General features: G+C 35.8%; 2 protein-coding genes and 1 long non-coding RNA gene across 21 annotated transcripts; 1 reads left to right on the top strand and 2 right to left on the bottom strand.

The window, feature by feature from the left end:
• Window positions 1-8,862, bottom strand: hnrnph3 (heterogeneous nuclear ribonucleoprotein H3 (2H9)). 18 transcript variants are annotated; one of them, XM_073919952.1, is made up of 11 exons: window positions 8,621-8,825; window positions 8,167-8,293; window positions 6,962-7,065; window positions 6,723-6,878; window positions 5,939-6,082; window positions 5,371-5,509; window positions 4,738-4,928; window positions 4,223-4,428; window positions 4,013-4,148; window positions 1,437-1,493; window positions 1-1,336 (listed from the first exon to the last, which is right to left on the bottom strand). In XM_073919952.1, the coding sequence occupies exons 3-11, from the start codon at window positions 7,047-7,049 to the stop codon at window positions 1,263-1,265; spliced, it is 1,191 nt and encodes a 396-aa protein (XP_073776053.1). In that variant the 5' UTR covers window positions 7,050-7,065; window positions 8,167-8,293; window positions 8,621-8,825; the 3' UTR covers window positions 1-1,262.
• A 2,946-nt stretch (window positions 8,863-11,808) lies between these two features.
• LOC141377177 (uncharacterized) lies at window positions 11,809-13,129 on the bottom strand. The gene is made up of 2 exons (XR_012389295.1): window positions 12,879-13,129; window positions 11,809-12,340 (listed from the first exon to the last, which is right to left on the bottom strand). It is a non-coding gene; the product is annotated as an uncharacterized lncRNA (long non-coding RNA).
• Window positions 13,130-13,960: 831 nt separating this feature from the next.
• Window positions 13,961-25,781, top strand: pbld2 (phenazine biosynthesis-like protein domain containing 2). Of its 2 annotated transcripts, XM_073920879.1 has the most exons (10): window positions 13,961-14,113; window positions 14,206-14,302; window positions 14,386-14,484; window positions 17,090-17,199; window positions 17,294-17,323; window positions 17,401-17,489; window positions 17,724-17,899; window positions 18,084-18,146; window positions 19,084-19,190; window positions 24,233-25,781. In XM_073920879.1, the coding sequence occupies exons 1-10, from the start codon at window positions 14,030-14,032 to the stop codon at window positions 24,377-24,379; spliced, it is 1,002 nt and encodes a 333-aa protein (XP_073776980.1). In that variant the 5' UTR covers window positions 13,961-14,029; the 3' UTR covers window positions 24,380-25,781. The 2 variants fall into 2 exon arrangements, with proteins under 2 accessions (XP_073776980.1, XP_073776981.1); XM_073920880.1 differs by lacking the exon at window positions 24,233-25,781 and having other exon boundaries at window positions 19,084-19,336.
• The last annotated feature ends 190 nt before the right edge of the window (window positions 25,782-25,971 follow it).

The following is a 25,971-nucleotide window of genomic DNA, read 5'->3' as shown; positions in this document are numbered from 1 at the left end:
TTTAGTATGATGTAGCAGAAACAGAGCTCTCATTTGTAGAGGGGGAAAACTCATTTTTATTCAGAGGCCTAAACTAGCAAAAAAAAAAGCACATGTATACAGTACATTCCTCAAATATAATATTTAAACGTTTTATCGTCAAAGCTCCAGTTTTCATTGTGGGGAAATTATGATGCAGTTTAATACAATGAAGAATTTAAGAAACCTGATGTATCATTTCATACATTTTAAGCATGATTTTTTCCAAAAAAATAAAATTATAATTTTGGCCTTTTTGCTTGCTAAAAAGGTTGAACTATCAAATTGGATAAGTCTGATTCAGCAAATTGATTTATTGATGCCTTAGAATATTACACTAGGCTGAAGTTTCAAACAGACATTTATAAAAGATTTCTATTAAAAATAAATGCTGTACTTTTCATTTTTCTGTTCCTCAAAAAGCCCTGAAAAAATGTTTATAGTTTCCAGGAAAATGGCTGTTTTCAACATTAAGGACAAAAAAGCATGTTGGATTATTTTGCTTATACAAGATCATGTAGCTTTACCATTACAGAAATAAATGACATTACAATAAATAGTTTTTCATCAAATAAATGCACCACTGGTGAGACTTTCAGAAACATTAGATTTCTTACTGACCACAGTCTTTTTAAAGGTACTAAACCGTAGTTTAAAGCTGCACAACTCCTTTATAATATACTATAGAAATGCACTGATGCCATTTGATTTTATTCAGTTCAGTAGCCAGATACCTCATTTTATTCTGGCATTACAACTTCATTTAATAAACATTCTTCAGGGAAAATGAAATATATATTTATTAATAAAATGTTTTATTCCAGGGATGTGTAAATTTCACAGGTTTTAATTAGAAATTTGTACCTAGCAGCAAGGACATGTAAAACATCCAAAATGATGTTATTGCTTTGGGAAATTAAATAAAAGTGCAATTTTAAACACACACAACTTGGGCATCAAGCTATTCATACTAGTTTCTGAGCTAAAATACATACAAAGCATGTATCTTTAGATAGAACTCGATACGGAACATGTCATATAAAATTCAATAAGCAAAATGTACAGTAGCCGGTCAATATATATGCAACAGCTCATATTATGAATATTAAATTTAATTATCTTTGAGTTTGGAAAATATTTTGGGCATATTTTCATAGGAACATGTAAAACATATTCATATTAAAAGACCTTCCAAGCTGGAAGTTCCAACTTTGGGTTGAAAAGTGCGCATTTTGCGATGGTTTTCAGAACATCCCTCTTAATGCACTTCCTCTAGAGCTCATCCCACCAGAGCTGCTATAGAAACCTCCTCCACGGCCTGTGGTGTTTTCATGCCCCCAAAACAAAAGACTTGTGTTTGAATGTTGTCTTCACACCTTCTCATCTGTACACTACTATTACATAATCTCCATGCTTACCCATTTCAGACGGCCCACTCGAAGTTGAGTTCAGGAAAAGCTCAATGTAACGATGCTCTGCAGGGAAGAGGACAGAGCAGCTGTTAAAAGGGTCCAGAAGTGACTAATCCAAATTAGCTCCATCTTTTGACACATACAGTGCACAGCATACACTGTATAAGTACACCCCCCACAAATCTATCTCTTAAATTAATAAACTATTACAACTAAATTTATGGTATAGAGAATTATTAAATGCAAATTTAAAAAAGAGGGGAAAAAATGGAAATATGTAGTTGAAACTTTGTAGGTTGTCATTTTTTAATTATATTTTGTATTTATATTATTAACCAAAATACATTGCCAATATTCACTGAGAAATGGCTAAAAATATTCATTTTCAAAGTGGGGTGTACTCACTTATACTGAGCACTGTACGAGTCATTGAACTATAAAATCAAGTTAAAGTTTTATTAATTTAAAAACAAACAGCATACTGTGTGTTTGTGTGTGTGTGTGTGTGTGTGTGTATATATATATATATATGTGTGTGTATATATATATGTGTGTGTGTGTGTATATATATATATATATATATATATGTGTGTATATATATATATATATATATATATATATATATATATGTGTGTATATATATATATATATATGTGTGTGTGTGTGTGTGTGTATATATTAGGACACTGATATAATATCACTTAAGGCCCGTGCACACTGAGATGCTTTTTGCTTGCGTTTTCCAATGACATTTAACACCTCCTGACTAAATAAAGGGCGGCAATGTGATTGTGCACACCAATCGATCGTTTGAGAAGCGTGAGTGCTCTGAATCGGTTCACTTGGGCTTTAGCGCAGTATGCTTGTGTGTGAGTGCAAAACGCGCCTAAGCCTGAAACTGAAAGCGAAATGTGACTTTTAAGGGACTGTTTCATATGGATTAATTAATCATTCGTACTGTTCAGTGAAGTCGTAGTTTATTAAAGACGCAAACTCCTCTGCATGACAACTGCACACCTTCAGCAAACCTCCTAATTCCTGCAGCACGAGGACTTTATGATTGTTTATGAGCGTCAAAAGTGGCTGATCTGTTCGGCGAAATATTTGACAGCGTGTCACCGCATATCAAATGACTTAAACGATTTAACTAGTGCGAGTACGCCCTTATTCATGTGCACGAAGCTGCTGAAGTTACAGTAAACAGCACTTAGGGGCGCTCAAGAGCAAAACTGTCAATGCGAGTGCACATTGAAGAAGATGCCCAGAGGCAATATGAATGTGGAGTTCCTTATTGCACTGTTGAACGATAATCATTTCTTCATCGCTAGAGCTGCTACTTGAACCATCCATGTGTGTTGAAATCGCCAGGAACTTTAACAACAAGCGTGTCAACTTTCTGTCTTCTTTTTCTGTGTTACAAATGGGTGTCAGAAGCTTAAAGTTGTGTAGCACCATCTAACGCCAAGGAGTGATTTTGCATACTCTTCTGCTTGACGCCAGTGAAAATCGATTAGGTTTGAATCCGGAAAAACATCTCAAAAACACAGACATAAACGCAAACGAAAAGCATCTTGATGTGTACGAGTCTTTAGACTAGCCTTAAAAAGTTGTTTTTCCTAAAGACGTCCATCCAACTCAAGCGGTGCACTGTATTTAGTATGTCTCTCCATACTTTGTGCACCTACAGTACTTCTGTTGGCTGACAGGTATTTGTAAACTGCTGTGTTTACAACAGTAACGAAATTATAAAATTATAGAGAATAGTATCAGGGCACAGGCTATAGATTGTGACACTTTCTGATTTACATTTAAACAGAAAAACAAGAGTCTTTGAAATTGCTTCCTGCTGATTTTATTCGATAAGAGAAACTGTATTTTTAATACAGTTCCAGATCGTGTCAGTAAGAAATGTATCCTTTGATCACTTCATTTTACCATGGAGTTTACAAACAAAGCATTTGTTTACAAGTAATTAAATGCTGGACTTTCAGTTCAAGTTTACATTGGTGGGCTATCAGCTCTACTTTTGAAAATGATTAAATATGCAAAACTGTCAGCCAATCATACCAGTGGCCGTTTAGTTTAGAGTCTACCATGTCTAAACAGTGTGTTCTGATCTTGGGGGTCAAAACAAGACCAGAAAATAGACTTAAGGTGCGTCCCAAATCACATACTTAGCCACTATTCTACACCATTTTGTAGTATAAATAATGTAAGTAGTGCGTTCACACTCAAAACTCAAAAAATAATAAGTGCACTTTAATTACTTGGATGACACAGCTCCAACTCACACCTGCTTAATAGTCTCTAGTAGTTTTGAACAGTTTTATTAATTGGATCAGCTGTGTTTGATTAGGGTTGGAGCAAAACTGCAGAGCTGCAGCCCTCCAGAATTGAGTTTGAGACCTATGCTTATTAGACTATTTAGATCTAAGACTTAGACTTAAAAGACTATTACTAATTCTTGTTAGCATTATAAGGGAACTCAGAAAACAGTAAAGAATTTTAAACAGCAGTTCATGAGCCTTACAGTGTGATAACTTTTTTAAAAATCATCATAAGATGGACTGGAGACAACTTACGCATGTGATTCTTGTCTTTTGACATGGCAGACACTGCATCTTCATGAGATCTAAACTCAACATCTGCCTCTCCTGTGGACTTTCCATTGGGGCCCATATCAATGTGCACCCTTACAGGGGTTAAAGGACCAAAGAACTGAAAAAGACAAACCAAAAACACTTACACAACAGCAATTATAGCTTCATTATTAATTCAACAATATTTCTTACATGAGCAACATCTGACTCTGTGGCTCTGAACGGTAGGCCTCTCATGTGCACAAAGTGGCCACTGTGAAAGCCTGAGTTTGAATCGTTGCTGTAACCGTGAGTTCCCGTTCCTCCTCTTCCTCTGTCACCACGCACACGCTCTTCGAACATACTATTATCAAAGCAGTAGTTGTTAAAGCCATTGTAGTTGTCGAACCCACCATATCCTTGAAAAAAAAGCCACATTTCTATATGGTTAGTGTCTGAGCCAATAATAACCTTTTGTTCAGTCACATATTATTTTTGAGTTATCAGTTAAATTAATGTATAGTATTGTAGTTCAATAAACAAAATTGTTTTGAACATAGTATAAATATTAAATTAGATTTTTGCTTCTAAACTATTTACGACCAAGTGTCTAAGCTAAGTTTTGTACCAATCTGACAAGGTTAAAAATCTATATATAACAAAAATGTATATAGTTTAAGTCAAAAATAACTCAACAGCGCCACAGGGTTGAACACTTAAAAGCATACCTCCACTGTAACCGCTTCCGCCACGCATCTGGTCAAGTCCAGCACCTCCTCTTCCAGGCCCGGGCCCGAAGAAGCTCCCGCGTCCCATCATGGGTCTGTCATAGGGACTAGGCCTCTGTCCCATAATCCTCCTCGGTACTTCATAGTATGCGCGCATTTCATTTCGGCTGCTTTTAAATATTTCTATGTACCTGAGATGATTTTGAAATGCAACATGTTAATGAACATACAGACTGTTGAAAGTTTCACAGCAATGAGGAGGATTTTAGGAAAGACAGTATTTGTGGCCCACTGGCTAAATTCACCACAGTAACTGACAGGTTATTGTCAGTTGTGTCTGAAAAGCTGCCTGCAGAATAAGACTTTAACTGTATCCAATGGTCAATTGCAGCCCAGAAACAGAAATTTTAAGAAAAAAAAGTACTTTAAAGTAAAAAATCTCCTTTGCATCTGCAACATCTGTTGCCCATTGACATTATGATTGCCTCTCATGACACAGAGTAATGTGAAATTAAACAAGTGCAATAATTACAACATGATCATACCATCTTTTTCCAGAACAGAAAGATGCATGACCCCCCTCCCCACAGTTAGAGATAGCATTAGCACCCAGCCCAGTCTTGCCGGCCCCACCTGTGCCCTATTCTTTCCTTGTGTTTCCCCAGAGCCTTTTCTGCTATCTCCTTTGAGGCAAACTGCACGAAGGCTTCCCCTGTGCTCCTCCCCTGGTAGTCCATCGGCAATGTTATCCCATTTGGCACGATTTTCAACCCTTTAACCCAAGGACAAATAACCCCACATGGGGAGACATGTTAAAGAGCCGCAACATTCTCATCTGCAGAAAAGACATCCCCCCCAAATTGAGCCCCTAAATTATTCCCCAAGTCAGATAGAATAGCCCTAGAGCACACCACAAATGACAAACCCATCAAATTAAAAGACAATCAAACAAGACAATCAAAGCACAGCTGTCTTGGGGATGCTTGCGACATCTTAATATCATTAAAAACAACCAAAAACATGCTCAATATTCAGGTGATGAAAGAATAAAGAATTAGAAGAACTTAAAGAACTTTAAAATATGATCTCTATATGAACTGTAAATATATATGCATGATACATTTTAGCAGGAGGCACTGACTACAAAACACAGCCTCTACAAAATTTCCCTAGAGGGGTTTTAGTGAATTGGCAGATGTACCTGAAAAGAACTGGACGATTTCTTCTTTACTGCAACCGAACGGCAATCCTCTCAGACGTAACATGCAGCCACTGCTGCCGTCATAATCTGTGGGACCTGAACGTTTCAGCACCCAGTCCATCTCACTACGGTTTGACCTGAACACTAGAGAAAAAAAGCCAAGCAATCGATAAATAAAGTCTAGTCTATTGTGTGACATACACTACATTAGGTACACCTGTTCAACTGCTTGATAACCCAAAGATCTGATCAGTCAACTCAATGCATTTAGGTATGTAGATGTGGTCAAGACAATCTGCTCCTTTACACTCAACATCTGTAGAGTCTACAGGGAATGGTTTAAACATGGCAGAATGACAGTTCTGTGGGTGAAAAGGAGGTCAAAGAATGAACGGTGACTTAAATATCCACTTGTTTTGCAGGAAGCATTTATTAGTAAGGTGTAATAATAAATTGGCCAGTGAGTGTATATCCATTTGAAGCAAAGTCTCAAACAAAATGATTAGAAGATTGTACTTGATTGTGATGATCAGAAACTGATTGAATCAATGTCATTTACTAATTTCAGCCTTAATGTGAATGTTGCTGGAGGGAAGGGATTATTGCCCAGTGCTAGGACCATATTGTAATGGCTTATGTAAAGAAAAAATAATGATGTGCAGGGATTAATAGTTATAATAAAAACTTCAATACTGCATTAGAAAGAAGAATGGTTAATTTTGAATTCTAGGTGACTTTAAATACAATTAAAGCAGCATTTTCTGGTCTGTAGACAGGATCATACCTTCGATATAACGATGACCCATATATTTGCGATCTTTTGCTAAAGCCTTTTTAAAGTCTTCTGATGACTTCAGCTCCACAAATGCTTCACCACTCGGCCTTCCCTCTTTAGAGAAGGTAAAACACACCCCATTGACTTTCCCTACAATGTCACAATCTGTAAAGAAAAATGCCAATCACAATGCATCTCTTTTTTTTTAAATAAACAGTAAACATTTGCATACATGCTCATTTGCATACCAGAGAAAAAGGAGGCCACTTCCTCTTGTGTACATGACCAAGGTAAACCACGGATCCGCACCACATATCCTTCATCATTGTGAGACATGTTTACCTTGTCAGGTCTGAAAAATAAACATGTAAAACAAGGGCTACACCACCAAACCTAGGTTGCAGCCTAGATGGACAGCACTTTGCACCAGTAATCAACTCCCTTAACTGCTTTTTAAAAATTGCATTAGGACCTGCTCACACTAAGGACAATAACTATTATAAAAATGACATAATTCTAGAAATTACTCTTAAGTATAAAGAATAGGGGAGTCAACAAAACAACACAGAGATATCATATGCCTTTCAGATTTTTAGCTAATGAACAGTAAGATCCTGACAGTCAATCAGAATCGTCCCAGCTTTACAGAGCTCAAATATTTAAAGCTGCACTGTGTTTATAATAAGCAAGATAATATGGTCATTTGTGCGGTTGCTAATGAAGTTATAGTTACCTTTATAGTTATCATTCTAGGTGTAGATGTTCCTTTTTTCTGTCTTGACAAAACTGTTTTACAAGTCAATATTCTTAATTCGATCAAAATAGCATTAGCCTTTTCAGTTTTAAAACTTGATCAATGTGGAAAAAAAAGGCTCTCTTGAAATTACTTTAAATCCCATGCAAATGACAGTCTCACTCTGTTAAGGTTATACTTTGCTATGACTTCACAAACCTCATATACCTAACCGTTGTGATGATTAACTATCACCCCAACTCAACATTGAATATACTGTGATATGACTATTGCGGACACACGCATTGGGATATTGATTAAAACGAATTATAGTGCAGTCCTAATTTTAACCACTTATGTCTTAACACCTTAGCACCAGCATTGTGTTACACTAGTGAATCGTTTTTACAATAATCAACAATCAAAATGAACTAAAACGTTTTTTTTTTTTTTTAGTTTGTTTAAATTGTATCACCTCGAGCAAGTTGTCCTCCTATATGACATTATATTAACTAACGTTAGTCACTACAGTATAATAACCAGTTAACGTTATACATTTTGGCAGTGTACCAAACCCGGCAAGTTGCCTACTTTCTTCAGCATTGTGTTAACGTTAACTAGTAATGTTAGCTATTTACACTTTACTCAACCAGAAACCGTGTGTAATAGACTATTTCTGTTGACAACTTGGCACTTCATTATACCCAGCATTCTGCCTACGTAACTCACGTTAGACATCACTTTTGAGGCATCTGTTGAGTGTTCCAACACGTATCGCATTGAAAATGATGTCTAGGTAGGCAGCTTATATGTATTGAGACACATCCGTGTTGTCAAGAGTCAGAGGCTTCGGGCAAGAGCAAAAAAAAAAAACACAAAACTGACATTTCACACTAGCACAACATTTTTGATGCAAGTCGGTTTGAAGTAACGTTAACGATATTGACTAAGTTAACATAAACCAGCTGTCACAGAGCTATCAGTTAGTTTAGTTAGCTAGCTAGACAACCACTTCCAGGTATGTCAAAAACAAGAGGCTTTTAAACTTAACACCATACACATATGGTCCACTATATGCCCCATTTAAAAGCAATTATTTGTTGTGTCAAATTGAAAACCGAAACATGAATGTGAACTTTATGCAAAACGACTTTTACATTAGCGAGATTTTCACCTCACAGGAATCAACGAACGACAAGTTGACAGTTTCTGGGACGAAACTCGGCACTTCCGCGAGCCAAGCTACACACAATATATTTATTTATGATCGAAAACGATCAACATATACATAAAAAAGTTTAATATGAAGTAACATATGTACGAATATCACATTGCTCCTCACCGTCAAGCGCCTGTCCTCTCAGGTAACCCCGAACGATAGTCCAGCAGTCCAGATAGTCGCAATCTCGCGAGAACACGGTCTGTCAGATGAGCTCGACATCGCTGCAGACGCGCAGTCCGGCCTGTAGTGTGAGCTTAGGACCCAAGCGCATGTTGCACGTTTCACTGGTAGTTAATCATCAAACGTAGTCAAATGTGAACACCTAATCCTGTGTAATACCGCAATGTGGCGCATAGATATAAACGCTTCAGACTGTGGGCCTCGTGTAAAACCCCAAGAGATATAAGAAGATATCTGCAAACAAACGCAGCTGTGGGAAGACTATGAAAGCCAGTGAAGCTAACTAGAACTATAAATATTTTTCTATTTCCTTAATATGAATCTCCGAATGTCCATCAGCAGTGATGCTTCAAAAAATGATTAAACACATATCTGTTACTGTTTGAAACTTTGCATTTTTGTAGTCTTTTAGCTACTATGCTAACATTTAAAACACAGTTACCTAATCATACCTCGAATCATTTTCCCTACCTGTACCCTTATTTATACACAGGTTAGGCTCATAGGCCTTAATTACATTGCACCAAATAAATATTATTTTTCTTGTACATGCAGCTACACTGAACAATCCACTTCAAATTTTTAATTTTGTTCTCAATTAACCTGCCCACTTCCTCCAAACCTGTTTCTTGTCTTAACCAAAAAGGATAGGCCTACATTGAAGAAAACTGGAAACCAGTGGTGCCCTTATATTTTCTTTAAAGGGCCAAAAAGCAAACTTGATTGAGGGCTGTGGGCCGAATACATACCAAATATAATAAATTTGCCATGATGGGTAATTTTTTACATTTTTTCTCTAATATTTATTAATAACTAGAAAACATTACATTAAATCATATTACCCAATACAGTATAATTTGATAAGATTTTACAATGAACTTATTACAGTAAAAACAAACAATCCCATTTAAATCAACACAATGGAGTTCAATGCTGATTACACTAGTCAGCTGCTCCTGCCTTTACCTTGATTTGCTCAAAGGTGTCTTGTGCATTGTCCTCTTTCTGTCCAGTGACAGTATTTACATTTTAGAAGTCTGATTCATTTGTAATCGTAATTTCTGGTGGATTGTAATGTAGCTCAGCAATAAAACAAAGAAACAAAAGGTTACGTTAAATTTGAAATGACAATCTTTGTCAAAGGAATTCACCCCAACTACCCTCCCATCTTTCTCCCTCTCTTTTCAAATGGGATAGTGGGCCAAATAAAAGGTTACCCTGGACCAACTTTGGCCCACAGGCCCTACTTTGGGCATCTCTGCTTTAAGCCAAAATTGACTTTTATTTTTATGAAAGTAAATCAGTTGCGAAACTCGAGAGCTTGCAAATGTAAATGTGAGCACTTGTGATAATAATATTTGTATGTGTAGGTTGAAATGTACACTTACAGCTCTGATGTGAACAGCTGAAATCTCCGATTTGCACACACACACAACAATCCACACACTTGTGTTTTAAATTCGAAGTTGCAGATTAATAGTTGTGTATTTGTAAAATGTCATTCACAAATACAAAGTGACAGACACATGTGTGCACGGCAAATTTGACTGCATCTTCGCTCTACAACCACAGGTCGGCACTCACAACCTCTCAGATTCGTCAGTACAACTACAAATCTCCCGCGCTCTGACTTTTGCTACACATCTCCCGCGATCTCTGTAGCAGAACTCATCTGTGCACTTGCAGATGCAGAGGCGTGAGCAGCGCGGGGCGGGGGAGGGGCGGGGCTGGTGTAAAGCTGTTTGATTGGCTGATGCCTGACCAATGAACAATGCCAGCAGCCAACAGGACTGAGGTGCAAAATAATCATTTCCCACGATTATTTTATTATTTAGGGTTTATTTAAACTCTTTTCTGAAGAGATTCTTGTTAAAAATAATAAATTCTGTGGAAATGTACATACCAGTAAAAGAGCAGCAAAGCCAGTTTATTGGCTAGAGCCAGCCAATGAGATGGGGCGTTTCTGTTTGTCAGGACACAGGGCAGCTCACGTTGTTGGAGGCCTCGAGCAATCAGAGGGTAAGTTATGATTTTTAATAATTATCTATATGTTCAATACTGTTAGCTAAGCTAAGGACTGTGCTGGGTGCTTCTCTTGTTTGTTTCTTATATAAGAAAACAGTTATGAGTTATCTAGGAGCTGCTTTCAATCATGTTATATGGTTCTAAAGATACGATTCAACCCACATGAAATAAGAAGTTGTAATAGTATTTATAGTAAATATTAGTACGTTTTTGAACCATACTAACTATAGTAAACTGTATTATACAGTATATATTGCAGTATCTACAACTTTGTTAATGAATGCAACAGCACACTGTAGTATTAACTAGCATGAACTTTAATAAATTGAAGTATACTTGTATGTATGTATATATATATATATATATATATATATATATATATATATATATATATATATAGCTTAAATTTGAAAAAAATTGAAATATAGCTATCTGTTAAAAACTAAACATTCTAATGTCATTTATTATGCAAATATCAAGTTGAAACAAATCTGTTAAGAATACGTATTTATATGTAAAACCTAATACATTTTAAAGCAGTTTCATTTCTTTCTAATTTTTACGTCTACATGCATTACATCTGATTTAGGTCCACAACTTGCATCCTTCAACATGATATGTGTGTTCAAAGGAAGAGCAACTAGGTGAGGGAGACAGTGTCCATCGCTCGGCTGAGGGTCCACTTTGAGCATCTCATCTGCAGGGTTAAGCAACATAAGCTGAACAGTCATCATCTCTCTCTATTACAGCGAGCATCAACCAGCTTTACACAATGGCTTGCTTTCTGACCATTAGTTAAGGCTTGAGCAAAGTATTAAAGAGGAGATAACATTTGATGGGTAATGATGAAGTTGGATTTACCACCTCCATCTCATTATGAACAAGGAAAAACCCTGAAATATTTCAATACAAGTAACTAGACATTTGCACTGCACTTATTTGGACTGTAAATTTTATTTGACAAATTACATTCCCTTACAGAACAGGTGTCAAACTCAGTTCCTGGAGGGCTGCAGCTTTGCAAAGTTTAGTTCTAACCCTAATTAAACACACCTGATCAAACTAATTGAGTCCTTCAGGTTTGTTTGAAACTTTCACTTAAGTGTGTTGAAGCAGGGTTGCAACTAAAAACGTGAAGGGTTACGGCCCTTCAGGAACTGAGTTTGACACCCCTGCCTTACAGTAAAGTGTAAAAATACTACATTAAACAATTATCAAAATAAAAGTTGTGTTTGTGGGTGAGTGTGTGTTTTGTTCAAATCTGTAGTCATCTTGGCAAGAAAAAAGAGAAAATAAAGTCGGCTTCCTCTTGAATGATCTGAATCATTTTGAAGTGTTTGTAGATGAGCTGGATCATCATGTCATCTTTAGCATAAATAACATCCTATTCAAGCTATGCAGCTTCTCTGAGTTCCTCATCGACTTGAAACATGCTGATCTCTCCTGTCACTCCATCCTTACAGGAAACTGAGAAATAACCTATAGTTAGTAACGTTCATAATTAAAAAAGTGATATAAAGGACACACTGTACACAAACATGTAAATAGATAGATGGATAGATAGATATGATGCAGGTTATAATAACAAAAACCGGTATGATCTGTAAGAAACTGAAACGCCTAGTGTTATTTTTAATTGCTATTAATGTGTGTGTGTGTGTAAATATACTTCAATTCATTAAAGTTCATGCTAGTTAATACTACAGTGTGCTGTTGCATTCATTAACAAAGTTGTAGATACTGCAATATATACTGTATAATACAGTTTACTATAGTTAGTATGGTTCAAAAACGTACTAATATTTACTATAAATACTATTACAACTTCTTATTTCATGTGGGTTGAATCGTATCTTTAGAACCATATAACATGATTGAAAGCAGCTCCTAGATAACTCATAACTGTTTTCTTATATAAGAAACAAACAAGAGAAGCACCCAGCACAGTCCTTCGCTTAGCTAACAGTATTGAACATATAGATAATTATTAAAAATCATAACTTACCCTCTGATTGCTCGAGGCCTCCAACAACGTGAGCTGCCCTGTGTCCTGACAAACAGAAACGCCACATCTCATTGGCTGGCTCTAGCCAATAAACTGGCTTTGCTGCTCTTTTACTGGTATGTACATTTCCACAGAATTTATTATTTTTAACAAGAATCTCTTCAGAAAAGAGTTTAAATAAACCCTAAATAATAAAATAATCGTGGGAAATGATTATTTTGCACCTCAGTCCTGTTGGCTGCTGGCATTGTTCATTGGTCATGCATCAGCCAATCAAACAGCTTTACACCAGCCCCGCCCCTCCCCTGCCCAGCGCTGCTCACGCCTCTGCATCTGCGAGTGCACAGATGAGTTCTGCTACAGAGATCGCGGGAGATGTGTAGCAAAAGTCAGAGCGCGGGAGATTTGTAGTTGTACTGACGAATCTGAGAGGTTGTGAGTGCCGACCTGTGGTTGTAGAGCGAAGATGCAGTCAAATTTGCCGTGCACACATGTGTCTGTCACTTTGTATTTGTGAATGACATTTTACAAATACACAACTATTAATCTGCAACTTCGAATTTAAAACACAAGTGTGTGGATTGTTGTGTGTGTGTGCAAATCGAGGATTTCAGCTGTTCACATCAGAGCTGTAAGTGTACATTTCAACCTACACATACAAATATTATTATCACAAGTGCTCACATTTACATTTGCAAGCTCTCCAGTTTCGCAACTGATTTACCTTCATATATTTTTGGCTTTATGGTATTGAAAATATCTCCAAAAAATCTTCTTTTGTCTTCATCAGGTGAAAAGAAATTCTAAAGGGTTTGGAACTAGAATGTGAGAAAATAGTGAGTAAATGTTAATTATTAGGTGAACTACATTATTTCTTTAAGAAGCTACAAAGTAGGACGCTAAATACAATAATTACAACATATGTAAAACTTTAAGTATTAATTACTATCAAAGTTTTAATCTCAATGTTTGTAAATGAGATTTAATAAGTACCTCCACACTAGAAAGAGAAAAACACATTGCCTGTAACTTTAAACTGGGGGTGTTACATTAATGAGGTCAAAGACTCAGTCCTCAAAGACACTCCAGCTATGACGTCCTAAATATCCTGCCGAAGTCAACTTCCACTCCAGCGTGAACAATTGCAACCAATGGAGATTCCAATCTTTACGGTTGATGCATTTACAAAAGTACCTTTCAAGGGTAATCCTGCAGCAGTTTGTCTTTTAGAAAATGTAAGTACCACAGTTTCTTTTCGCTTAAACGTGTTAGCCTGTTACAATGTCATATTAAACTGTTGACATGTGTTTTTCAATGATACGTTTAGGAGCTGCAAGATGATATTAAACAGAGCATTGCTGCAGAGATGAATTTATCAGAGACGGCTTTTATCACAAAACACATTTCAGTTGACTTTTCCTCAGGTATTGTGTTGTTGCTAACTGAAAAGCTCAAATAGCTCTGATTAACTTGTGTCTACTGTTGTTGGTATTATGTATTTTAAAAGGTTCAAGGTTTGGATTACGCTGGTTTACCCCAAAAAGTGAGATTGCGCTATGTGGACATGCAACACTGGCCTCATCAGCAGTGCTCTTTTACCTTAAAAGTAAGAAATGCTTGGGGTGTAACGGATCGCAAGAGTCACAGTTCAGATCATATTACAGTTTGTGAGTCACAGATCGGGGCATTAGATCAGTGCAAAAGGGGGGTGGGGTGGAATATAGTATGGAAAAAACTAATCTAAAGTCATAAAATAAATTAAAAAAAAAAACTAATTTGCAATAGCCAAATTCCCTTTCAAGTTTGTTCAATGGAGGCCATATTTGCAATGCCTCAGGGCAACTATTCAGGTATGAAAGACCAAGTGCTGTGTATATGAATGGGGTAATAGTGAAAACGTCTTGACAAATTAACAGTTAAATGGCACATTTCAAATCAGCTACAAAAGCTGGCAAAAATTGTGTTCCTTCTACAGGAATGTGTACGTATAAGGTTGATCTGGCAAAGACACTTGGCAGTCTCAGGTTTCTATGATGCCAGAGCTCCTCAAACAGCTGACATGACACAATGACTTTACCTATTGACAACTGGCTCCTTTATATAGACTGCTGGGTGTGTTTTGCAATATCGCTTTTCATAATTCAGTGAACTGATTTAGTATATCCAAAATCTTTGGTGCAGGACAAATAACTGGCTAAAAATAAAACTTGAACAAACCGTCTTATATGTTTGTCTAATATTCATGAACAAAATATAAATTGACACTGAATAATCTTAAAGAGATAATTCACCCCAAAATTAACATTCGCTGTTATTGTACTCTCTCTCAAGTCATCTAAAATGTAACTGACATTTCATCATCAGTGGAGGATTACAAAACCTCTCTCTGAATCTGTGGTCACTGGTGATTAATAAAATGCAACAGCTACTAGCAAACAGCCTGAAATGCAAGCTTCCTGTTGCATAATTATGAATATTCAAGAGCAACCTGTCAAAAATCAGCATTTCCAATTGAGATCTTGCATGCAATCATAACTTTGCTGACTGCAGAAAGCAGATTAGCACAATTAACAGTTTTGAGCAGTGTGTACTTATTAAGACATGAACACTGGTGGTGCAACGACACTATTGATGATTTTAACAGTTGGGTTTTTGAAGATTCTCCCAAGATTGGGATTTTGACATAATTGTGTATGTATTTGTTCTTTTCAAGCCCTGCATGAATAGTCACTTCCTCCTAAGTAACTAGTTAAAAGCTTTTATCCAAGTTAACCAATATTACATTCACAACACATACCCCAGGAGACACTTGTTTCTAACACAAACCTCTCCTCGCTTTCAGATGAAACAATTACCTTTCTTTACAACATGAGTTTGCACATGTGTATTTTAAAGTACATCAGATCCAGCTCCTCCTCCTATAAGCTGTTTTAATGCATAAACCTACCCAGCCCATAACCAAAACTTCAATTCCCAGTGACATCACTTGTAGAACAAGAGCAGCAAGGCAGAGCTTGAGCTCAAGCTCCCCCTTGCTGGAGCTCAGCTCTGCCCATGTTGAACAAGCAGGTGGCAATAAAAACTTTTCACGCCAAATGCAGAATTAGGTATTCATGCAAATGAGTTGCAGATGATGCAGTAGGTAGTGCTGTTGCATCACAGCAAGATGGTCACTGGGTAGCTGGTTCGAGTCTCGGCTCAGTTGGCGTTTCTGTGTGGAGTTGGTTGCGGCTGGGAGGGCATCCGCTGCGTAAAAAAGGTGCTGGATTAGTTGGCGGTTCATTCCGCTGTGGCGACCCCAGATTAATAAAAGGGACTAAGCTGACAAAAAAATGAATGAATGAATGCAAATGAGTTGCATACAAAAACAATGCCTGCCATGAACAAGTGGATATCGTGTTTGGTGTGAATCCAACTGTGTTGGCCAATCAAAAAGCAAAAAATAGCACGCACTATGACATCATGAGGCCACATGACCACACTGTAAAAGTAAAAAAAAATTCTGAAAGTTTTGCTTTCAGTGACTCGATACTGTGTTTTTGTGTGGATGAATGGCCAAAATGAGTACAAAATTACTGCTGTTTTGAAAATGCGTATGTGGACAGAGCCTGAGAGAAAGAGTTGAAAGAGAGAAAGAGCCTGGGAGAAACAAAGTTGCAGAGTGTCAGTGCAGAGCTCATTCATATTCATGATCATTCCAAATATGGTATAAATAATATATAATATTAATTTTAAGCTGATATGTAGATATTAGAGAACAATTGAATTAATATTGAAATATTTAATAATGGGAACACTTTATTTTGATGGTCCATTTGAGTATAAGTAGACTGCTTAATATTTGCTGGTTCTGCTCCTTTAACAGACATTTAACTGACTATAAGAAATTTTGCAAGTACTAGTCAGCTCACACTAACCCTAACCCCAACCTATCAGTCTACTTAAAATATAACGAGAATTAGTTGGTATTAACCATCAAAATAAAGTGTGACCTGAATAATTGCTAAATAACACCTTTAATATCATTTGCAGCATTCATGATGAAGCAGGGCAGAATTCAACTTTGCAATTAATATGCACAATGCATCCTGAATTTTGTGGTGTGGTTTGTTCAATCGTGATCCGTTACACCCCTAGGAAGCACTGGTTTTCCATTCATTTTAACGGTGGTATCAGACTGTGACCTTACTAAACTCACAATATCATCACAGAAAACATCAACCCTGTTTTGGTGTTTGAGACTATGAGTGGGGAGCTTTATGTGCGTCAGCATGAAGACTCAATAATAATGGACTTCCCTTTAAACAAACCACAGCCGCAGGTATGACAAATATACATCTTGTAGACATAAAACTAATACGGTTTCTCAAAACTAAGTAGTCAGCTTTGGTCTGAACATGTTGATTTACTTCCAGGACCCACATGAAAACATGGATATTTTGAAGGTACCTGCCAAGTTTAAGCATGACAACAGTTGAGTTATTTTTTTGTTGATGCTGTTCGCAGTATTTTGCATTGTCAGGCTGCTGTTGGAGATTTACCCATTGAGGACGTGTGTTACAGTCCAGCCATGAGGATACTGATGGTTCGTCTGGCTGACACATGTGACAGGTATTTGTGGATATTGATGCGATAATTAATGTCAATAGATGAACAAAAGACAAGCAGCTCAAAGAAAAAAATAACTATTACAAATTGTAGGTCAAGACAAATATTTAAAATATTTCTAGAACAACAATCAACTATTGATGCAGGTAATAGACCTGTTGTATATTGGTAATAAATGTAAAAAAAAAATCTTATCTAAGCAAATTCTGCAAGGTTGTTGTCTGTTGTTGTTGGCAGGTCTGAACTTATAACTTTGAGTCCCATAGCAGAAGCTTTACTTAAAAGCGATTCCACTGGAAAAACAAAAGGTGTCCTTGTAACAATAAAAGGAACTTCAAATGCACAGCCTGGATATGACTTCTACTCCCGTTTATTTGCTCCATGGTTTGGAATCTTTGAGGATCCAGTTTGTGGTGAGTTAAAATAATGACAATTTAGAAACCTACTAACATGAGAAAAAAATGATGCACAATTTTCCCCATGTGAAATAAAGTAAAGTGATGATTTTAAATTGGTTACAGCTGAAATGCAAAAGGGTAGCTAAATAAATATTATATGAATTCATTCATGCTTTAAATGACTAACATTTTTTGACAGGGTCTGCACATACACTTCTTGCTGCCTACTGGTCTGAAAAGCTGAATAAAAAGAAATTGTTGGGTAAAAACCTCTTCCCATTTATCAGAATCCACATGCAAAGAAACCACAGATCCATGCAATTAATTTTATTAAAGATTTCTGTATTTTGTGATTCATGTTTTTATTTTTCTCTAATTATTTATGCTTCTGATTTGTATCTTGATCTTTCCTCCAGCAACGATTAACCTCAATTTATTTATGAATAGTAACTTTTAGTAACATTTCTAATAGTTTAAAGGGATATATTTTCTGGGTTTGTGTTGTATATTAGGTACAAAAGCTTGTAATAAACTGCCTGTACATTTTTTGTTATTTTACAGATGTATTTCTCTATATGTTATTTCTTTTACATTGTATTATTTCAAACTACTAAAAAGACAAACTGCAGAGTTAAATTTTTAACAACAAAAGTCATCATCAGAGCGGGCGCAGTAGGTAGTGCTGTTGCCTCACAGCAAGAAGGTCGCTGGGTCGCTGGTTCGATCCTCAGCTCAGTTGGCGTTTCTGTGTGGAGTTTGCATGTTCTCCCTGCGTTCGCGTGGGTTTCCTCCGGGAGCTCCGGTTTCCCCCACAGTCCAAAGACATGCGTTACAGGTGAATTGGGTAGGCTAAATTGTCTGTAGTGTATGAGTGTGTGTGAATGAGTGTTTGTGGATGTTTCCCAGAGATGGGTTGCGGCTGGAAGGGCATCCGCTGCGTAAAAAACGTGCTGGTTAAGTTGGCAGTTCATTCCGCTGTGGCGACCCCAGATAAATAAAGGGACTAAGCCGACAAGAAAATGAAAGAATGAATGAAGTAATAAGAGCAGAGATTAAGGTCCCATAATGCAATTCACAACCATAAATAAATGAAATCACAAAATACAGAAACTATAAATTAACAAATATAATTTACAATATGTCTACTTAAAAACTTTGCAAATAATGTTTAAAAGGTACCATTTGTTTTGTTATTCCAGCTTACCAGTGCTCCAGTCGTGGAGGGGAACTGGAGCTGGAAGTGAGAGATGATGGTCGAGTAAACATCATTGGTCGGGCACAAATCATTCTTCAAGGAACTCTTAAAGTATAGCAAATGTAGTTTTTCAATCTGCAATAGATTAATAAGAACAAAAGACAAGTCCAAAGTCAAGTCCAAAACCTGCCGTCCGATATTTTATTAACTTATTGCCACTTGAGTGCAAAACACAATAAATCTACATTACAAAATTACATTTTAGACCATATTAATGTTTTATTTAGTGCTGGGCACAGACTAATCTCGATTAACCACTCCCAAAATCAAAGTTTGTTTGACATAATATATGTTTATGTATTATATATATATTTTATGTATTATATATATATATATATATATATATATATATATATATATATATATATATATATATATATATATATATATACACACACACACACACACACACACACACACACACACACACACACACACACATTAAAAACCTTCACAAAAATGTTGTTGCATAGATAATTAAGTTTATATATAATCTGATCAATAAATAATCTAAATATGAATAAACATTTTCTCAAATATATGAATGCATGTGTGCACAGTGCATCCAGTAAGTATACATTTTTAATGTAACAGCCGTATTCCAAAATGGATTAAATTCATTTTTTTTTTTTTTTAATGAAAAATCACATGTACATTAATATTCACAGTCTTTGCTCAATATTTTGTTGATGCACCTTTGGCAGCAATTACAGCCTCAAGTGTTTTTGAATTTGATGCCACAAGCTTGGCACACCTGTCTTTGGGAATTTTTGCCTATTCCTCTTTGCAGCACCTCTCAAGCTCTATCAGGTTGCAAGCTCTGTCCTGACTAGTCTTCCAGTTCCTGCTGCTGAAAAACATCACCACAGCATGATGCTGCCACCACCATGCTTTACTGTAGGAACGGCTTTAGCCTGGTGATGAGCAGTGCCTGGTTTTCTCCAAACATACTGTTAGGCATTCACTCAAAAGAGTTCATCAGACCAGAGAATTTTGTTTCATATGGTCTGAGATTCCTTCATATGCCTTTTGGCAAATTCCATGTAGGCAGTGGCTTCTTTCTGACCACTCTACCATACAGGCCTGGGGTGCGTTTCCCAAACAAAGACGTAACTAAACTATCATGGTACGATGCATCGTTTGGGAAAAGAACAATGTTGTGAAGAGTGTTTCCCAAAACCCGTAGTTTCTCTGTCGCAGATCCATCGCTTGAACCATGTTAATTATTATTATTATTATTATTATTATTATTATTATTATTTTTATTATTAGGTAGGGTATTGTTTATTTATACATTTTTTTTAAAAGTCTACTTTTACTATTTGACTCTTGTAAACCACAGCAGAAAGTTCTAGCCAGCAGGCCCATGTCATATACAGTACAGATACTTAATAAATAACCTGGTATAAATTAAAAGAATTAACGTACGCTTTTTGTTTTCACAAGCTTTGGAGACTTAACATAAATTCCGCTTTTAAATAATAGGTATAGATTTCGCCATGAGGCTGTGTTTTAAATGACATCAATGTTTTTAAAGTGCACTGTGAAGTGAGCACAACTGTTACAATGAAGATCGCTAAAACTGAACTTTAAAAATAGTTTGGAAGCAAATTAGACCTAAGAGAGATGACTTTAATTCTTTTTTTACTTTTCATAATTTCAACACCTAGCTGTAGTTGTGAGAGCTCAAGTTTGCGATGAAGTTTGCAAATGTTCGTTGGAGCGACGGATTTGGGAAATGGCAAATCAACACACTATGCTTGTAACAACGGAACTTGCGACCTTAGTTGGCTAACGATGGTTTTGGGAAACGCACCCCTGATTGTTGGATTGCTGCACAGATGGTTGTCCTTCTTTAAGGTTCTCCTCTCTCCGAAGAAGAATGCTGGAGCTCAGACAGAGTGACCATCAGGTTATTGATCACCTCCCTGAGTAAGGCCCTTTTCCTCTGATCACTCAGCTTAGATGCCGGCCAGCTCTAGGAAGAGTCCTGATGGTTCCAAACATCTTCCATTTATGGATGATGGAGGCCACTGTGCTCATTGGAACTTTCAGAGCAGCAGAAAATTTTCTGTAACCTTCCCCAGCGTTGCCTTGAGATAATCCTGTCTCAAAGGTCTAAAGACAGATCCTTTGTCTTCATGCTTGGTTTATGCTTTGACATACACTGTTAATCCTGTGACCTTATATAGACAGGTATATGCCTTTTCAAATCATGTCCAATCAACTGAATCTACCACAGTTGAATTCCAATTAAGCTGCTGAAACATTTCAAGAATGATCAGTAGAAACAGAATGTACCAGATCTCAATTTAGAGCTTCACAACAAATAGTAATGTACTGTGAATACTTATGTATACATGTGATTTTTCATTTTTTTATTTTTAATAAATTTGCAACAATTATATTTTGTTCACATTGTTATTATGGGGTATTGTGGGTGGAATTTAGAGTAAATGAATTAATATCATCCATTTTGGAATAAAGCTGTAAGATAAAAAAATGTGAAAAAAGTGAAGAGCTATGAATACTTTCCGGATGCACTGTAGTTAAATATAGATGATAAATATACACAGTACACAGACACACAGTAGAAACCAGAAGTTTACATACACTCTAAAAGAAGGAACATAACCATTTTTAAAAAAATGTCTGATTGTAAATCATACTAATCATTTTCTATTTTAGGTCTGTTAAATGCCAGAATAATGAGAGAATTTTGTTTTAGAGATTTTTTTATTATTTGATAATACAGATAATACAATTGACAGTCAAAAGTTTACCTACATTTCTTTGGTGTTTTTTTTTAACTTTGCTTTTAACTGTATAACTTTGGTTAGATGTTTTGGCTATCCTTCCACAAGCTTCTCACATTAGTTTGAAAGAATTTTGGCCCATTCCTCATGACAGAATTGGTGTAACTGAGTCAGATTTGTAGACTGTCTTGCTCGCACAAGCTTTTCCAACTCTGCCCACAAATTTTCTATAGGATTGAGATCAGGGCTTTGTGATGGGCACTCCAAAAGATTCACTCTGTTGTACTTAAAGCACATTTTAACTAATTTATGCTAAGGGTCATGGTCTGTTTGGAAGTTTTAATTTCCTGGCTGATGTCTTGAGATGTTGCTTCAGTATTTCCACATGATGTTCTTTCTTCATGATGTCATCTATGCTGTGAAGTGGACCAGTCCCTCCTGCAGCAAAACAGCCCCACAACATGATGCTGCCGCCCCCATATTTCACAGTTGGTATGGTGTTCCTAGGCTTGTAAGATTTTCTCTATGTCCTCCAAGTGTAATACTGGTCATTATGTCCAAACAGTTCTCTTAGTAAATCTTAGTTCCATCAGACCACAGGACATGTCTCCAAAAATGATTATTTTTCCCAGTGTAATTTAGCAAATTGTAATCTGGCTTTTTTGTTGACTCTGGCTTGCCATGTTGTCACACAAGGAAGCAGTGTGTTTGAGGTTTTACTTAAATACAATTCTACAGTTGTGCCTCCAATTAACTCAAATGTTGTCAATTAGCCAATCAGAAACTTTCAAAAGCTTGACACCATCAGCTTTTTCAGAGGCATAATAATCTTCTTTTATGTAAACTTGACTTTCAAGAAAAGTTATAACAATTTCTCAAAAATATCTCTCTCATTATTCTGCTATTAAGCAGAACAGAAACAAATATAATAATGATAATATAATAAAAAATATATAATAATGATAATCCTAACTTACCTAAAAGAGAAAAAGTTTAGTCACATTAACATCTGACTTTGTTTAAATGGTTATGTGCTTTTTTTATACAGTGTATGTAAATTTCTGGTTTCAAATAAAATAATAAAAACTTTCATTTTGGATGTGATTAATCGTGATTGATTTTTGCCCAGTATTATTCTTTTTATGCCTACATTCTTTCAGCTTGTGAATACTTCGGTGCTGGATAACATGCACGCTGGTCATTAGCTTTTACTGGAGGAGAAGGGGGTATATGTGCATTATTTGTTAAATATAACAAATAATTGTGTGCCTGATGTTACAAATATTATCAATATTAAATTTTTGAGCCACACAACATATTGATACTTAGTTTGTACAATGCCAAAATAATTGGATTGAATTGCAAAAAGTACAATTTACATCAAACCCAATTTATGTAAATAATGTTTTGCTGGGGAAAAATCTGTGGATAAGGTTATAGGATATTTATCTGATAACAGACACACTTTTCTCCAGCAAATCAATTTTTCCTTTAATAAAGAGATCCAGTAGGACTGGATATAAGGTACAGGATTTCATTTTGGAAAAGAGTATGAATAGCTTTAATATGTATTTTGGTATTCCTTGTAAAACAAACTTTAACAACATAAGATTTAGTAATATCAAAAGACATGGTATCTGGTCTTTATTAATACCTCTAAACATTGGGACCTGAAGGACTTGAACCAATAACAGTTGAAACCTCTTGTTTGAGTAATTGACATTTTGTAATAATAGCAGAATTCATTTTAGGAAAAGAGAATTTCTTTGTTGTAAAACTGACTCACCAATATAATATTGTCAAACCAATTCTTTTAATAAAGGGCTTTGTGTTTGTACCAAATGTTTCTATTTTTTCAAATAAAATAGACATGTGGGGAGAAATGATGCATACTGTATATGTAAATGACCAAGATAGTGACACTTGTTTGTGAAAGGCATATAACTTAACTAGAATTTAGTCTATATTGTAATTGCTTAAAAGATTAAGTTTTGTAAGAAATGCTGTATATGTTTTATGTACAGTAATTGTTAGTTATACGACAATTATATATTATATATTATATATACGACAATATATACTGAAATGGAGGATTTAATCATATTATTTAAAAAAAAACTATATTTTAAAGGGCACCTATTTTACCTCTTTTTCAAGATTTAAGATAAGTCTTTTGTGTCTTCCAAATGTGTCTATAAAGTTTCAGCTCAAAACATCCATCAGATTATTTATTATACCTATAAGAATGTAGGATTTTTCTGCTCTTAACACTATGCAGTTGTTTTTGTTGCTTGTGCCTTTAATGCTTGTTCTCCCCGACCACCATTTGCCTGTCAGGAGTGTGCCTCAATCTCTGTCTTGGCTGCATCAGATAAACAACACAGTGACAGACATGAAAGAAGCAGATGTTACAGTAAGAACTTTACCAATAGTTTTTTGATTACAAAGTCCACACACAGACACATGCACAGCGTGCGCGATTAACTTTGCACTGTTTTTGCACGGCAAATGTGAATGTTAACATCCACTGCTGTATGGATATGTACAAAATAAACCTGATTTAATGTCCTTAAACCAGGATGAAAGCATTTTCTATTATAATTGTTTTTAACATGCGACTGTGGTGATAAAGACGGTAAAATCAATGTAATTCATTACAAACATGCACTGCTTTGTTTGCACATGTGCTACGTCCGACAGATCGCACTATTATGTTTTTCATTTTCTTTTTCATTCTTTATAGCCTGTTTTAACTAATTTTAATTTGTTTTTATCTGCTTTTAATTATTTTTATTGTCTGCATTTTATGTTCCTAAACTTGTCTTTTTTATTCCTGTTTATGTAAAGCTCTTTGTATTGCCACTGTGTATGAAATGTGCTATATAAATAAACTTGCCTTGCCTTGCCTTGCTTTAAAAAGGTTTTAAATTGTAAAACTCATTCTTGATTACATTTGATAATGACTGATTATTACAGAGAGCTCAACAATTTTTTTTAATCCCAGTTGTTTTGTGCATGTCCTGTCTTGTTGATACGATTATACGCATTACTATAGAGACATGTTATGTTATGTTATGTTATGTTATGTTATGTTATGTTATGTTATGTGTTATGTTATGTTATGTTATGTTATGTTATGTTATGTAATACGTAGCTGTCAATCAATTCGGTGGGTAGGGAAACCACACTCCTACATCATGTTGCAGTGGACCTCAAAACGGGAGGGATTTGGATCCTTATTTTAATGTTAGGTAATAAAAAGAGACTTATTTCCTTTATATCACCCCAATATAACTGGACACACTACCTACACACAGTTCTGTCCAAACAGCTATATAAGTTATAGGAGCCTATAAGTTATTTGTCTATTAATTCAAAGATTGCCATGGAGTTGTTGCTGGTCCTTCTCCATTCTGATCAGCTGATCAGCATTCTATAATAGAGATTTGACTAAATTGCTGAAAGTCTCTGAAGAGTTAGAAAGGCTAAGCCTATTCTCAGCTTGAATGAGACCTAAAGTCTGGGTCACAAAGACAGGCACTATAGGTGAATTGAATAAGCTAAAATTGGCCATAGTGTATGAGTGTGAAAGAGTGTGTATGGGTGTCTCCCAGTGTTGGGTTGCATCTGCTGCGTAAAACATATGATGGATAAGTTGGCAATTCACTAAGCTGGAAAGAAAATGAATGTAATAAATAATCCCAAAAGCTATAGACTGTAAACCACATAACAAAAGCACATTCATATAACCTATAACACCATATAACAGGTTCAGTAGCTGGAACAAGCAGCAGATAGGCTTTAGATTACCTGTCTCTCAAAGTGGCCACGCCCTTAATTATGCAGTATTTTAAGGCTTAATAAAAATAAATTAAACCAATGAGTTAAAAAAAAAAAAAATCCCTGTCACATTTGTCATGAAGGGTATATTAGATATATACACCAACTTTATTTTATACCAGGCTGTAACAGCTTTTTTAGCTGTGAAGTTAGACATTTTAACATGGGGAGGATTTTTTTTTCTTTTTGGAACCAGTCTCAAGCAGTACTGTAGATAAAGTGGAATTTCAGTTTCA

This window comes from Danio rerio, chromosome 13, assembly GCF_049306965.1.
Source record: "Danio rerio strain Tuebingen ecotype United States chromosome 13, GRCz12tu, whole genome shotgun sequence".
Taxonomy (NCBI): domain Eukaryota; kingdom Metazoa; phylum Chordata; class Actinopteri; order Cypriniformes; family Danionidae; genus Danio; species Danio rerio.
This window is presented reverse-complemented; position numbering and strand designations above follow the sequence as displayed.